We start from the raw sequence: 15,557 nt of genomic DNA on the forward strand, positions 1-15,557 counted from the left end.
TCTCCCTATTTCTCACTCTTACTCCTAGCATCCTATATTGGTGACTATCATTTCATCTAAAAATCTATATGAAGATATTTCTGGGTTTTGGTGGAACTCTGTCTAAATTTTTCTCTTGTCTTTCTATGATATTCTTGAAGTCCTGCATCTGATGCTTTGCTTCAGATTTATAGTGATGAAACTTCTGGGTGTCTCCATTTTGCTATCCTCTTCTTCCAGTTTAAAATGACATTTTGAGTTTTTTGGAAAAACATCCTAAAACCAAAATATGTATCAATCTCTGTTATTACAAGGGATGTCTGAATACCAATTAATGAAGACTACATTTTCTGGAAGTAAAAGTGGTTTTGTGCCTAACCAAGACGACTATGGGGAATCCATCGTGCATACCCAACACAGGCTTATCACCATTATGTTTCACAGAAGATTTTAACTCAAATGTGTAGTCAGATGTGAGGAAATTAAATTCTCAAACAAATGAGTTCACAGAGAAGCAATAATAAAGTGTGATTCACTTAATAAACTGTCTCAAGAGTAAAGAAATTGTTTTGTGTGCATATCAAAGTCCCTAAGTAAAATGAGGAGATAGGAGCTGAAATAATAAGTAGTAAAAGTGCCTATGACCAGGAATATGCAATGTGTGTGTGTGTGTGTGTGTGTGTGTGTGTGTGTGTGTGTGTGTCCCATTATTATTCCTCAGCACATGCAACAGTGGTTTATACAAAATACGTGGTCTCCTTTGGAAAGCCCACCTGCAGGATGTCTTGCATGTCTCAGCTAGCCTTCATCACTCAACAGAGATAACTAACAGCAAAAAAGGCTTTCTTGAGACTACTATATATTAAAATTAAATACAGTCACCCTCCTATGCAAACCTTTTCATTTCACAGAATGAAAAATACCAAATAGTTTTCACTTGGGTGAAACTGGGTGCTCAGAAAGATGTGTGAATGGTTACCAGAAACTCTGGAGTGAAGTGGGAAGGACAGAGAAAAGTTGGTCATACTGAGGTCATACTGAGGTCAGAGAATTAAATTTTGGTGTCCTTCTGCATAGGAGGGTGACTATATTTAATTGTAATATACAGTAAAGTTTCAGAAAAGATTTTTCTTTTTTGCTATTAGTTATCTCTGCTGAGTGATGATGGATGGCTGAGACATGAAGACTGCCTGCTTACTCTAGACTTGGATATTATTATCCTTATACAAATAAATGTATACACACACATATAATAAAATATAATACTTTTTAAAAGAGCCTAAGTGGAAATATATAATTCAGACTGGAATTATGGTGATTGTAATCAAAATGTCATTTATTTGAAATTTTTCCATTCCAACTAATCTCAAAATCCAAAATTAGCAGATATGGTAGAGCAGTCACAAGGGAGGACCTTTTTATTTCTTTTGTTACCGTTGTCATGTATGCACTGTTTTGGGTAAATGTTTGAAGGACGGTTTAATGATAGAGAATTATTTATTCCTAAATGACCTATCTATTTCACCAGCTGATTTTTAATATTATTTCTGCTCTTGAATATGAACATCAAAATAGTTATGATATAGTTTACTAACCCAGGCCATGCTCATATTGCCCATGTCAACCTTGTTGGTAGTTGAGAATCATCTAGTTGGCTTATGCAATCTAAGAGATATCTCATATTTAAATAAAGCAGATGATCTTCTTAGAAAGGAAACCAAACATATTGAAAGCTTGGCGTTCTGTGTATGACAACTGTGAGATCACTATAGAAATTACATCAGATGACACAACGGCTGGAGAAGTTAGTGTCCTAAGCTCCTCTATGGAGGAATTCACTCAGGCTTTTGGCATTTTCAAAGTGTAGTCTTTCAACAGAATGATGGGGAGTATAGGCTACAGGTGTATTCACTGTTCCATACAACTGAATGATTTCACCTGAAGGGCGAAACTGGCAGACAAGAACAGGGAAGGCAAGAAACTTTGAAGACAACTGTGAAAAGAAAATACACATGAAGTTTCATCTCACTAAAGAAATCTGGATGTTTATACATTGTTTTGCAGGCTGACTTGAACAAAGCGTTAGTGCAGAGACTAAAAGAATATGTGATTGAGTGTGTAGAGAAAACATTGATACTTTCACAGGAAAAATGTAATAATTACATTTTACTAGGGTATTACAGTAAAGAGTATTAAATGTAGGGCTGGGTGTGCTGGTGCCCACTTGTAATCACAGTTATGTAGGAGACATAGAAGTAGTAAGATTATTGTCCAAAGCTTGTCCTGGAGAAAAATCGAGAGGTCTTACCTGAAAAATAAAAGCAAAGAGGTTGAAGGTATGGATAAAGGGGTAAAATGATTTTGAAGCAAGTGCAAAGCCCAAAGTTCAACCTATAGTTATGTAAGATCAACCACAAAACCAATAATAGTAATAATAATATTATTATTATTATTATTATTATTATTATTATTATTATTAACTTCCTGTTTCTTGACTACTAAATCCCAACTAATTATTTGTAAAAACTGGATTTGGTAGTAAATTTTATGTAAGGTTTTGGTCAGGATCCCCATGAACTTGCTTAGGGGCTAGAAGCAAGCCTCCTATTGGACTTTCCAGTATGCACCATGAGAAGGGTAACAATGTGCCTGGCACTGGTGGCTCATGCCTATAATTCAAGCTACTCAGGGGACTGAAATCTGAGGGTCAGAGTTCACAGCCAGCCTGAGCAGGAAAGTCCATAAGATTCTTTTTTTTTAAAATTTTATTTGTGAACATACTGTACAGAGGGGTTACAATTACATGGGCAGGATAATGCGTACATTTCTTACCAAGCATTGCAGCCTCCTCCTTTGGTTTACCCTTCACATCCCTTCCCAGCCTCCCACCTCCCCCCTAATCCCAACCCTTCTCCTTCCCCTCCTTCCCCCCCCCCAACCGACGTTGTAAAGCTCATTTTGGACATGACAACTTATACTTCTCGTTGTTGCATCAGGTCCACCTGTATCCTTAAACAACTGTTTTATCCCCCTCTCCTCCACAAGTTATACTGACATCAAATATAGTGAAAGAAGGGGTTATACTGTGGGGGAGGGACATACAAAGCAACAAAGAGATAATCTTATAAATGCGTTAGAAACACATGCATGTAAGAAAAAACATTAAAATACATGTCTAAGGGTTCATTTTCCTGACATCACATTATCTGACCTTTTCCGCTTGACTCATACATATACTAGATATTGCAAATAAGGGAAACCATGGGACTTATGTTTCTTTGGGCCTGGCTTACTTCACTTAATATAATTTTTTCCAAGTTTTTCCATTTCCTAACAAATGGGGCAATGTCATTCTTTCTGATGGAGGCATAGAATTCCATTGTGTATATATACCACATTTTCTTGATCCATTCATCTACTGAGGGGCATCTGGGTTGGTTCCAGATCTTAGCTATGGTAAATAATGCTGCAATAAACATAGTTGTGCTGGTAGCTTTAGTGTGGTCTTGTTTGTAAACATTTGGGTAAATGCCCAAAAGTGGGATTGCTGGGTCATAAGGGAGTTCTATGTGAAGTCTTTTCAGGAACCTCCATACTGCTTTCCAAAGTGGTTGAACAAGTATACATTCCCACCAACAATGAAGCAAGATTCCTTTCTGTCCACATCCCCTCCAGCATCTGTTGTTGTTAGAGTTCTTGATTTTTGCCGTTCTAACTGGAGAGAGGTGGTATCTCAATGTTGTTTTGATTTACATTTCTTTTATGGCTAGGGATGTTGAACATTTCTTCATGAGTCTATTGGCCATCCTTCTTTCTTCTTCAGAGAAGTTTCTCTTTAAGTCTTTCCCCCACTTGTTTATTGGGCAGTTGTTTCTTTGAGGATTTGTTGTTGGGGGGTTTAATTTTTTGAGTTCCAAGTATATTTTAGATATGAGACCCTTGTCCGTTGTATGGTTAGTAAAGATCTTCTCCCAATCAGTGGGCTTTCTATTGATCTTGCTAGCTATGTCATTTGCCCTGCAGAAGCTCTGCAACTTTATGCAGTCCCATTTGTCCAACCTTTCTTTGATTTGTTGTGTTTCCGGGTCTCTATTCAGAAAATTTCGGCCTGAGCCAAGGAGACCTAGGGTTTCTCCTATTCCATCCTGTAATGTTTTCAGAGTGTCTGCTTTGACTTCAAGGTCTTTGATCCATTTGCAGTTGATTCTGGTGCAGGGTGATATATAAGGATCTAACTTTAGTTTTCTACATGTAGTTAACCACTTTTGCCAGCACCATTTACTGAAGAGGCTGTCTTTCTTCCATTCTATTGTTTTAGCTCCCTTATCGAAAAATTAGATGGCTATAGGTCTGTAGGTTCATTTCTGGGTTTTCAATTCTATTCCATTGGTCCTGAGGTCTGTTCTTATGCCAATACCAAGCTGTTTTGATTACTATGGTTTTATAGTAGAGTTTGAAATTTGGTATTGATATTCCTACAGCAGTGTTCTTTCCGTTGAGGAGCGTTTTTGCTATTCGGGGTCTTTTATTGTTCCATATGAATTTTTGGATTGCCTCTTCTATTTCCTTGAAGAATGAGGTTGGAATTTTGATAGGTATTGCGTTGAATTTGTAGATAGCCTTGGGAAGTATTGCCATTTTCACGATGTTAATCTTTCCAATCCAGGAGCATGGGAGGCTTTGCCATTTTTTTAGTTCTGTGTTGATTTCCTTTTTCAAGATTTTAAAGATTTCATCATAGAGGTCCTTCACTTCTTTAGTTAAGTTGATTCCTAGGTATTTTATTTTTTGTGGGGCTATTACAAATGGAGTTGCTTTCCTAATTTCAGCCACACTTTTCTCATTGTTGGCATACAGAAAAGCCATTGATTTTGGGGGGTTAATTTTATAACCTGCTACTTTGCCAAAGTTTTGAATCAGCTTGAGTAATTTGGGAGTGGAGTCTATGGGATTCTTTAAATATAAGATAAGGTCATCTGCAAAGAGGGAGAGCTTTATTTCTTCTTTCCCTATTTGGATCCCCTTTATGTCTGCATCTTGTCTTATTGCTGTTGCTAGGCATTCTAATACTAGATTGAAGAGAAGTGGAGAGAGTGGGCATCCTTGTCTTGTTCCTGAGTTAAGAGGAAATGGCTTTAGTTTTTCACCATTGAGTATAATGCTGGCTGTAGGTTTGTCATATACAGCCTTTATTGTATTGAATGTTCCATGGATTCCTAATTTTTCCAAAACCTTCATCATGAAGGGGTGTTGGATCTTGTCGAATGCTTTTTCTGCATCTATTGAGATAACCATGTGGTTCTTATTCTTGCTCCTGTTGATGTGATGAATAATATTAATTGATTTGTGTATATTGAACCAGCATTGCATCCCTGAAATGAATCCTGTTTGATCGTGGTGTATGATTTTTTGGATGAATTGTTGAAATCGATTGGCCAAAATTTTGTTGAGAAGTTTTGCATCAATATTCATCAAAGAAATGGGTCTATAGTTCTCTTTCTTTGATGAGTCCCTGCCTGGTTTTGGGATGAGGGTTATGATGGCTTCATAGAATGTGTTCGGTAGTGAGATTTCTCTTTCAATTTCATTGAAGAGTTGGAGGAGGATTGGTGTGAGCTCTGCTTTGAAGGCCTTGTAAAATTCCGCTGTAAAACCATCTGGTCCTGGACTTTTCTTAGCTGGGAGGTCTCTTATTGCTGTTTCTATTTCAATGCTTGGTATGGGCCTGTTAAGATAGTTTAACTCATCTTGGTTTAGTTTTGGCATGTCAATATTTGCTAGGAAAAGGTCCATTTCTGTCAAGTTCTCAAACTTATTAGCATAAAGTTTTGAGAAGTATTCCCTTATAATGTTCAGAATCTTGGTTGTTTCCGTGGTGATGTTTCCATTCTCATCTCTGAGTTTATTAATTTGGGTTTGTTTTCTTTTTCTGATAAGATTTGCTAAGGGTCTGTCAATTTTGTTAAGTTTTTCGAAGAACCAACTCTTTGTTTTGTTGATTCTTTCTATAGTTTTTTTTTGGATTCTCATTCATTTAATTCTGATTTAATTTTGATTATTTCTTTCCGTCTACTGGATTGGGGTTTATCTTGCTGCTCTTTTTCAAGGAGGTTTAGATGTGTCATTAAATTGTTAGTTTCCAATCTCTCCAATTTGTTGATGTAGGAGCTCAGAGCTATAAACTTGCCTCTGAGTACTGCCTTTGCTGTGTCCCAGAGGAGCTGGTAATTTGTGTGTTCATTTTTGTTGAATAGCATGAACATTTTAATTTCCATTCTAATCTGTTTCATGACCCACTCTTGATTCAGCAGTGTGTTGTTCAGCCTCATTGTGATGCCGGACTTTCTTTGGTTGCTTTTGCTGTTGAGTTCTAATTTTATTCCCTTGAGGTCAGAGGATGCAAGGTATAACTTCAATGTTTCCGAATTTAGACAAGTTTGCTTTGTGGCCTAAAATGTGGTCTATTTTAGAGAATGTTCCATGTGCTGCTGAGAAAAACGTGTATTCTGATGCTGCTGGGTGAAATGTTCGGTAGATGTCTGTTAAGTCTAGTTGATCTATGCAGCTGTTTAGATCTGGGGTTTCTCTGTTGAGTTTTTGCCGAGTTGATCTATCTAGTGGGGAGAGTGGTGTGTTAAAATCCCCAACAATTAATGTCTTTGGATCTATATGGGATTTGAGGGAAACTAGTGTTTCTTTGATAAATTTGGGTGCTCCATTGTTTGGCGAATAGGTATTTAGAATTGTAATATCCTCCTGAAGGAGAGATCCTTTAATTAGTATGTAGTGACCTTCTTTATCTCTTCTCACAAATTTTAATTTGAAGTCTATTTTATCTGATATTAGGATTGCAACTCCCGCCTGTTTATGGGGGCCGTTTGCTTGGTAGATTTTGTTCCAGCCTTTAACATTGAAAATGTGTTGGTTTTTACGGGCAAGATGTGACTCCTGCAGGCAGCAGATAGAAGGGTCTTGTTTTTTAATCCAACTACACAGTCTGTGTCGCTTAATTGGAGAGTTCAGTCCGTTAATGTTAAGAGATAGGACTGAGAGGTATTTGGGAGTTCTTGCCATGTTATCCACCTTCTTGGTGGCTGCAAGAACTGGGTTCTTCCTATGGTTCTTGGATTCTCAGTTTGGGTGCAGTTTCTTGGCCTTTGTTGCGGTCTTGTTGGTTTTTTATGTGTAGGACATCTTTAAGAATCTTTTGTAGGGCTGGTTTGGTGGAGATGTATTGTTTCAATTTTTCTTTGCTACGGAAGGTTTTTATTTGGCCTTCAGTTATGAAGGAGAGTGTAGCTGGGTACAGTATTCTTGGTTGATAGTTGTTTGTTTTTAGGGCATGGCATACATCATTCCAGGCTCTTCTTGCTTTGATTGTCTCTGCTGAGAAATCTGAGGTGATTCTAATTGGTTTCCCTTTATAGGTGATTACCCTTTTCTCCTTGACAGCTTTAAGGATCTTTTCCTTGGTCTGAGTTGATCCTGTGTGGATTATAATGTGACAGTGGGATGTCCTAATCTGGTCTGGTCTATTTGGGGTTCTAAAAGCTTCTTGTATCTGAATAGGCCTATCTTTTGTTTGTTTGGGAAATTCTCTGCTAGGATCCGGTTAAACAAATTTCCTAGACCATTAACTTCTGTTTCTAGGTGCTCCTCTACCCCCATTATCCTTAGATTAGGCCTTCTGATGGTGTCTTCCTGGTGTTGGATAGATCTATCATATTTCTTGGACTTGTCTTGGATGGTTGTATGTTCTTTCTCTATAATGTCTAGGCTGTCTTCAATCCCTGAGATTCAATCTTCTGCATGGTCTAACCTGCTGTCACGACTCTCTACTTTGTTTTTTTAATCTCTTTTCCTTCTAGTTGGTCAGCTTTGATGGCTTCAAGTTCTTTGTTGAAGCTCTGTTTTAGGTCTTGTATGAATTTCTTTACTTCCTTAATTTGGTGTTCAGTGTTTGTTCTCAAATCACTTAGTTGATTGGTTATGGTTTCTTTGGACTCCCATTCCTTCTGTTGGGTTCCATTCAGCATTCCCTTTGTGGTCTCCCTGACTTCCTTCAGCTCTTTGTTAATGGATTCCATGAATGCCTTTAGTGATCTTTGTGTATTCTCTACCTGGTCTCTCAATTCCTGTATTACTCTTTGATTAGCTTCCTCCCCTTCGTGGGATTCCTGTAGTTCTCTTTTCTTCTCGTTCGTGGGATTCCTGCAGTTCTCTTTGAGTGTTCTCAGCCTGCTCACGCCATTCCTCCCTTTCTCTTTTTGTATTCTCAAGTTGTTCACGCAAATCCTGTATCAGTTTTTGAGTAGCTTCCTCACGCTTATGATATTCCTGTATAAGCTTTTGGGATGCTTCCTCTTTCTCCCTTTCACGCTCATACCGAGTCCTTTGTAAGTTGTCAAACTTCTCATTTATCATGTTTGCCACCAGTGTTTGTAGAGCTATTTCGGAACTCTCCTCTGGATTATTCATTATCTGTTCTGACCCCTGATTATCAAGATTGGGAATTGAGATATCCGGATTTGCCATTTTTCTTGTGTTTTTCCAGCTTACTCTGCCCATTTGAGATGAAAATAGCACCAGTTTTGTGCTAGAACACTATCTTAAGGCAACCATCAATCAAAGTTTGCTTTTGTACAGTCAATAGTCTACAGATACAATCTAGTTCAACAGATACATCTATTCAACATCAAACAACTATATGTTAATGGGCTTCGAATCGCAGAGAAGAATTTGGAAGACCAGAAATTATTAGGGTTAGGGAGAGATGTGGGTAAAAAATAGGAATAGATTGGTGTAGGGGGGGCACAGGGAGAGTTAACTATGTCCTAATCCCAATGCAGGAAATAGGTTGGGTAGGATGCAAGTAGAGAGAGAGAGAAAAAGAAGGGAAAGTGAAATGAAAAGAGACCAGAAAAAAATAGAAATGTAAAAATTAATATTATTATGGAGATTAAAAGACCATCTATTTAGAGAGGAATGTGAGTATATTAAGAAAAGGGAAGGGACATAGAGGAGAAGTGAAAAACTTAAAAAAATGCTTAAAATCTTATATAGGTATAAAGAGGTAGTACTGCTATTAAGGAATTTAAGTCTCAGAGGTTTTGAATTGAGTAATAAATTTGTGGATTAAGTGTGTACACAATGGGGGATAGGGTCTACTAGTTAACTACGGGTTTATCTGAGGATGTGCAGGACAAGAGTTAAGTCACATAAAGAAGATCAAGAGAGAGGAATAGGTGAACAGGATAATAAAGGGAGAAAAAAAGATCAGAAGTTCAGTAGAGCCAGTCAAACACCAAAAAGATAGTTAAGAAAGAAAGAGAAAGAGAAAGAAGACAAGAAAAGAAAGGAAACCACACATTCACGTATTCCTAAAATAAAAATTATAAGAGGAAAAAAAGTTACTGGAAAACAATTATTTTTTCAAAAAAGGCAAAAATTAAAGATTAATAAAATTTTTAGAAAAGGAAAAAAATTCATATATATATATAAAGTACCAAAAAAAAAAAAAGAACGAAAAGAAAAAAAAAAAAAGAAAAAAGTTCTTTGATTTTTTTTTTTTGGGAGGGGTGGGAAGAATCCTGTATCTCCCTTTTGTCTGTAACCAGCCTCTTGTTGGAGTCTCTGGTCAGCTTGAGGTCCTGTGGCTTGATTGGTTTCTTAAGTCAGTTTGTTCGAACAGGCAGAAAAATACTCTGCTTTACCCAATATTTTGAGATCCCCCTCCCAGATTAGTTTAATGGGAGGCAGATCTGCTTTGAGAGTCACAAAAGAGGGGGATGCAGTGGTGAGGCTAGGTTCTGGGTAGAGTTGAGGCCTTTCAACAATCAGTAGCTTTTCCGTGGGGCTATTTTGTGAAGAAAAAAAAAAAAAAACTCACAGAACCCAGCCTGGAGCCATTCTCAGGGTTACTGATTTTCAATTGATTGTTGAGGCTGCTAGAGGGAGGGGCAGCCTCTGGCTCTGGTTACCCAGTGAGGAAAGCCACTCCAATGGGCTGGTGCCTGAGCTGGGTGACTTTTCCCTGGATGGAGCTGAGTCTGGCAGGTCACTTCGCCGTTAAGTTCTTGTGACCTGCTAAATGACTCATTTTATTCCAAGGCCTGAGTTGGAGCTAGCAGTTCCTCTGAGCTTTGTCGTTATCCAAGATGGAGATCACCGGTGCTGGGGGGGGAGGGGTGGCCTTCCCTCCTCTGCTCCCTGAGGAGTGAGGACGTCGGGCTTGTACTCACGCCGAGTCTTGGATCCTGGGTCGTCTCTGGTCTGCAAACTGCAGGATGAAGATGTCTGCTCCTTGTCGGTTCTTGCTGGTGTTGAGTAGAATCCACTCGTCTGCTGCGTCTGGCTCCTTCGTCCTGGACTCTCTGTGTGCGAGCTCAGGTATGGCTGCGGTCGCCACCGCGGCCCTGCCGCCGTCGCGGCGGCTGCTGGCAGGCGCTCAGATGTGTCTTGTTGTCTTGGCTTCCCTCTCTTGTCTAACTCTCTGTCCTGTGATGGCACACTTGGTGTGATTCTCTGGCTTAGGACTGTTCACTGGAACTCTAAAACTGCTTTCTATGAGAGAGCTTGTTCAGATTCCAGCTTCTCCTCCGCCATCTTTCGCCGTCTCAAGTCCATAAGATTCTTATCTCCAATTAACCACCAGAAAACCAGAAGTGTCTCAGTGGCTCAAGTAATGAAGTGTCTCAGTGGCTCAAGAGCTGAAGAGTACAGGGACAGCACTCATGCCCAGAGTTCAAGCCCCACAATCAACAACAGGAAAAGAGAGCAACACTATGTGGTTATGTTGTGGTTCTCAGAATGGACTCATCAATACTGCATTAGAATTGTCTTTGTGTGTGCCTGAGCACTGTACTGACCCTTTTTGCTAAAAGGTAGTGCTCTATCACTTAAGCCACAACTTTCAGCTGATTTTTATGGTAGTGAATTGGAGGATCACAGTATCGTGGACTGTCTTATGTTCCCAATCGGCATTTGAACTGTGATCCTTAGAATATGGCTTCATTAGTAGCTAGGATTATAGGTGTGAGCCACTGGCACTCCAAAGGACTGTCATCCAATTAGTGGGAGTGCTTTCTATATGTAAAAACTCCTATTACATGTGAATTTAATATCTGGCATTAGCATAATTTGGTACTTTCCCAAGTTTCTAAGTAAACACATCATCTTGAAGGGGAGTTTGAGATTTCATAGTGGGTGGTCATCAGCGTAGAAATATATTACCTGATTTTTCAGGGCCAAGTAAGATAACTTGTATATAACCCACAACTTGTCAAAAGTTCTGTTTCTGCTGTATTATGTGATAACATTCAACCACACTGCCCATATCACACAATAGAACTCCAACACTTTTTCAGGAAAGTATTTAATGATGCAACCAAGAGCTATGAATCATCCTACTACAAGATTTTAATACTTTGTTGCAAAGAAATACAATTAGCAGAGACATCTGAGACTGAACTTTGAATTGCTTCTTTTGCTGTCAGTATTGGGATTCTGAAAAAAAATATCCTTTTAAGAGTCCCACTTTTAAACACAAGGAGTTTTTATCTCCTATTGAAAGTGAGAGAGGAATAATTAGACAGTCTTACAGTTTAATTGGCAGAGTGGCTTTGGGATAGCATTGATATTAACCTCAGTTTCTAGTCTTCTTTCTGACACTTACCATCTCAGTGACTTTAGGTGAGTTATCTCTTTGAGACAAACTTACTTCAGCAAACGCTGCAGATACTTCAGCTCTACCTATTCCATATGCTTAGGCAAGCTACTGTGAAAGCCATGAATTTCAATGCAGGTACCCTCTGTTATAAATTCCCAACGATTATGAAATGAAAACAAAAAATGATATTTTGTCTCTGAACAGACAAGCCAGACTCATAAGCTGAATGGAATAAATAAGTCTTTCAGCATGGGTTCTTGAAGAAATTGCATCAAATTTTGCTACTAGTGAAGACTTCAAAAATATTATAGGGGTATGCTGAGGTCAGTTGTAAATACAACCATATGAGAAGATAAATATAAGGCATCCAGAAAGGCATAGAGTTTTACAGGACTGTGTAGACTGAAAAGGATCAAACTTCCAAATAATCTTCCACTGGCTCTCATGAGAAAGATTATGAATGACATCAAGCCTTTTTTGTCAGTTGTGGGGTCTGAATTCTGGGCCTGAGTGTTGTATCTCATGTCTTCAGCTCAAGGCTAGCACCTGCTCTACCACTTGAGCCACAGTGCCACTTCTGGTTTTTTCTGCTTATGTGGTGCTGAGGAATCGAACCCAGTGCCTCATGCATGCAAGGCAAGCACTCTAACATTGAACCACCTTCCTACCCTGGTGTCAAGATTTTTGTTAAATTATTTTATTATACACACAACAACATTAGAAATACATTTGCAACCAGGGTGATGGTAGCTCAAGCTTCTAATCCTAGCTATTCAAGAATTTGAGATTGGAAGGTTGTGGTCTGGGGCCAACCCAAGCTGGAAAAGAATGTTAGACTACTGTTTCCAATTATCCAGCATAAAGCTGTAAGTTGAGCTGTGGTAGAGCCCTAGACTAGAGTAGAAAAATCTAAGGGCAATGAAAAGGTTGAATTCCAACCCCAGAATCACACACACACACACACACACACACACACACACACACACACACACACACACACACACACACACACACGGAACAATTCTCAAAAATCAAACAAACTGGGCTGGGAAGGTGGCTCAGTGGTAGAGTGCTTGCCTTGCATGCCAGAGGCCCTGGGTTCGATTCCTCAGCACCACATAAGCAAAAAGAAAAAAGCCGGAAGTGGCACTGTGGCTCAAGTGGTAGAGCGCTAGCCTTGAGCTGAAGAGCTGAGGGACAGCGCCCAGGCCCAGAGTTCAGGCCCCACGACCGGACCCCCCCCCAAAAAAATCAAACAAACCAGTCTACCCATCATATTTGTTTATAATTAAATAATGACTGACAACAACCTGTGAAAAATCCATAAGAATTTTTACTCCAATTATCCACCATAAAGCTATAAGTGGAGCTGTGGTAGAGCCCTAGACTAGAGTAGAAAAATCTAAGGGCAATGAAAAGGTTGAATTCTAACCCCAGAATCATCACACACACACACACACACACACACACACACACACACACAAAGCTTAGGGACAATGCCTAGTGCCTGAGTTCAAGCCTCAGAACTGGATATAGTGCCTAGCTGGGCTTGGTGGTACATACCTGCAATCTCAGCTCCTCAAGAAGCAGAAGTAGGAAGGCTAAAATTGAGACTTTCCTGGGGAAGTTTAACAGGATTGCATGAGAGCCTGTATCCGGAACAATCTGGCTAATAGCACACATCTATGTTTTCAGATACTAAGGAGGTGGAAGAAGGATGAATGAACTCTGTGGCCACCAGAGAAAAATTAGTGTGAGTCTCTACCTTAAAAGTAAACACATAAAGATTACAGGGCATTGCACAAATGGTAAAAGTGTGAAATCTTGTATTCAAGGTTTATCATTACAGGATTAGTACCCAGAATTTGCTTTGGCTTATAGAGAATAGAAGATAATTGGTCTACAGAGTGTAGAATCTTGAATTTTGATGACATAATGGTAGAGGCAGAGGAAATCACAGGAATTATATTCTCATTGAGACAGTTTCAAAGTGTCTGGAAGTTGAAATTAAATCAGTCTGGATTCTTCAGTTCTTTCCTGTGAAAATATCTTAGTGTGTTTTGCGGTCATTTTAAAATATTTGCAGCGTTCACTTACTCATTTAAACTGAAATGGGGTAGTACATTGCTGTCCAGTACCAATCAGTGCCCCATGAGGAAGCATTGGAGAAATCTTTGAACAGGGAAGGTATAGCCATCACATTTGTATGAAGTTGGAGATTCAGTGATATGATGGTATAAGTGCTATGTGACATTATAATTGCATTGTGATATAATGTGAAAGAAGAGTGAGTCTATAAAACAGTAGACATGCTTGCTAGTTGCTGATGTCTCATGCCAGTATTTCTTGATAATCACAAGACTGAGATGTGGGACTCAATGCAAATCCATCCCAGGCACGAAAGCCTACAAAACTATTATCTCCAAGTAGCAAACACAAACCTGGATGTGAATCAGGTTGTAGAATACCTAAGAGATGGCGCTCAGACTCTGAGGATCAAGCCACAAAATCGGCACACAAAAACAAAAAGAAGTATTTATTCTGGGCTGGGGAGGTGTCTCAGTGGTAGAGTGCTTGCCTTGCATGCATGAGGCCCTGGGTTTGATTCCTCAGAACTACATAAACAGAAAAAGCCAGAAGTGGTGCTGTGGCTCAAGTGGTAGAGCGCTAGCCTTGAGCTGAAGAGCTGAGGGACACAACTGACAAAAAAAGAACTATTTATCCTTTAGGAAAAGAAAATAATGAGTATAAGCAGCATAGGGATAGACAAGAAATCCAGACGTTTGGAAACCAGAGAAAATCACAGAGCAGATGGAATTATAAAAAGAGATCATCAGGCTACAGAAAAAAACAAAATAATCTGTCTACAGTATCCAGAAAACTAAAAGTTTGTGTTTAAGTGGTGGTAGCACCACACAACATACTTATGGCTTTTAAAGACACTTGTGTTAGGAGGGTAGAGATTGGGATGACTGCAATTATAGGTCAGCCTGAACAAAACGTTCAGGATATTCCATCTCAGTACACAAACTAGCTATGGTGATTCAAATAATGATCCCAGCTACTGAGAACTATAGGCAGTAGGACTGTAACCCAAGGCTTGTCTTGGGCAAAAATCTGAGGCACAATATAACAAACAACGAAAGTACAAAGGGCTGGTGGGTACTTCAGTTGGTAGATCACTGCCTAGTAAGCGAGATGTTAAACTCAAAGTCTAGTTTTTTTTTTTTAAAGGTATTTTGGAAATTTATTTGTTATTTTCCCATAGAAAGGCACAATTATCAATACTGGTGCTTACTTTGAAAGATTGGGTTTATTGACTATTCCTTTTTGTGACTTAGATTTCTTTTTTCCCTTGGTCCCTGAAAAAGAATAAGGAGAACAACAGGTTGAATGTCAGTCTATTATTCCAAGCATTGATTTTTTAAAATATTTTTAAAAATTTTTTAAATCCCTGGTTGTAAAGGAAATTCAAATAAAGACAACCCTGAGAATGGCCCACATCCTGTCAGTCAACAACAAATGCTAGAGGGGACATGGAGAAAGAGAAACTCTATTACAGTACTCATGGAAATGTACATTTATAAAACTACTTTGGAAAGCAATCTGGAGGGTCCTCAGAAAACTAAATATTGACACCCCCCCCCATGACCCAGCCATACCACTCCTAGGCATCTATCCTGAACAACAGGAACAAGGAAACAAGGTCACTTTCACCTCCATGTTTATTGCAGCATGGTTCACAATAGCCAGGATATGGAAACAACCCAGATGCCCCACTACAGATGAATGGATCCAAAAATTGTGGTATCTATATACAATGGGATGTTATGCAGCCATTTGAAAGGACAAAATAATGGCATTTGCAGTGAAATTAATGGAACTAGAAGAAATCGTGTTAAGTGAGGTA

General features: G+C 39.0%; 1 protein-coding gene across 2 annotated transcripts in view; it reads right to left on the reverse strand.

Moving 5' to 3' along the window:
* Positions 1-2,142: 2,142 nt before the first annotated feature.
* LOC138835266 (lamin tail domain-containing protein 1-like) overlaps positions 2,143-15,557 on the reverse strand; it is a 68,260-nt gene continuing 54,845 nt past the window's right edge. Inside the window, exons 9-11 of one of the 2 annotated variants that reach the window (XM_070033836.1) lie at positions 14,946-15,009; positions 13,211-13,265; positions 2,143-2,287 (exon numbers count right to left, since the gene is read on the reverse strand). In XM_070033836.1, the coding sequence (XP_069889937.1) occupies positions 2,216-2,287; positions 13,211-13,265; positions 14,946-15,009 (191 nt within the window). In that variant the 3' untranslated portion in view covers positions 2,143-2,215. The remainder of the gene's footprint in view (positions 2,288-13,210; positions 13,266-14,945; positions 15,010-15,557) is intronic. The other variant, XM_070033837.1, reaches the window with a different exon arrangement.

The sequence above is a fragment of the Dipodomys merriami genome, unplaced genomic scaffold (assembly GCF_024711535.1).
Source record: "Dipodomys merriami isolate MVZ:Mamm:240054 unplaced genomic scaffold, mDipMer1.0.p SCAF_233, whole genome shotgun sequence".
NCBI classification, from domain to species: Eukaryota; Metazoa; Chordata; class Mammalia; order Rodentia; family Heteromyidae; genus Dipodomys; species Dipodomys merriami.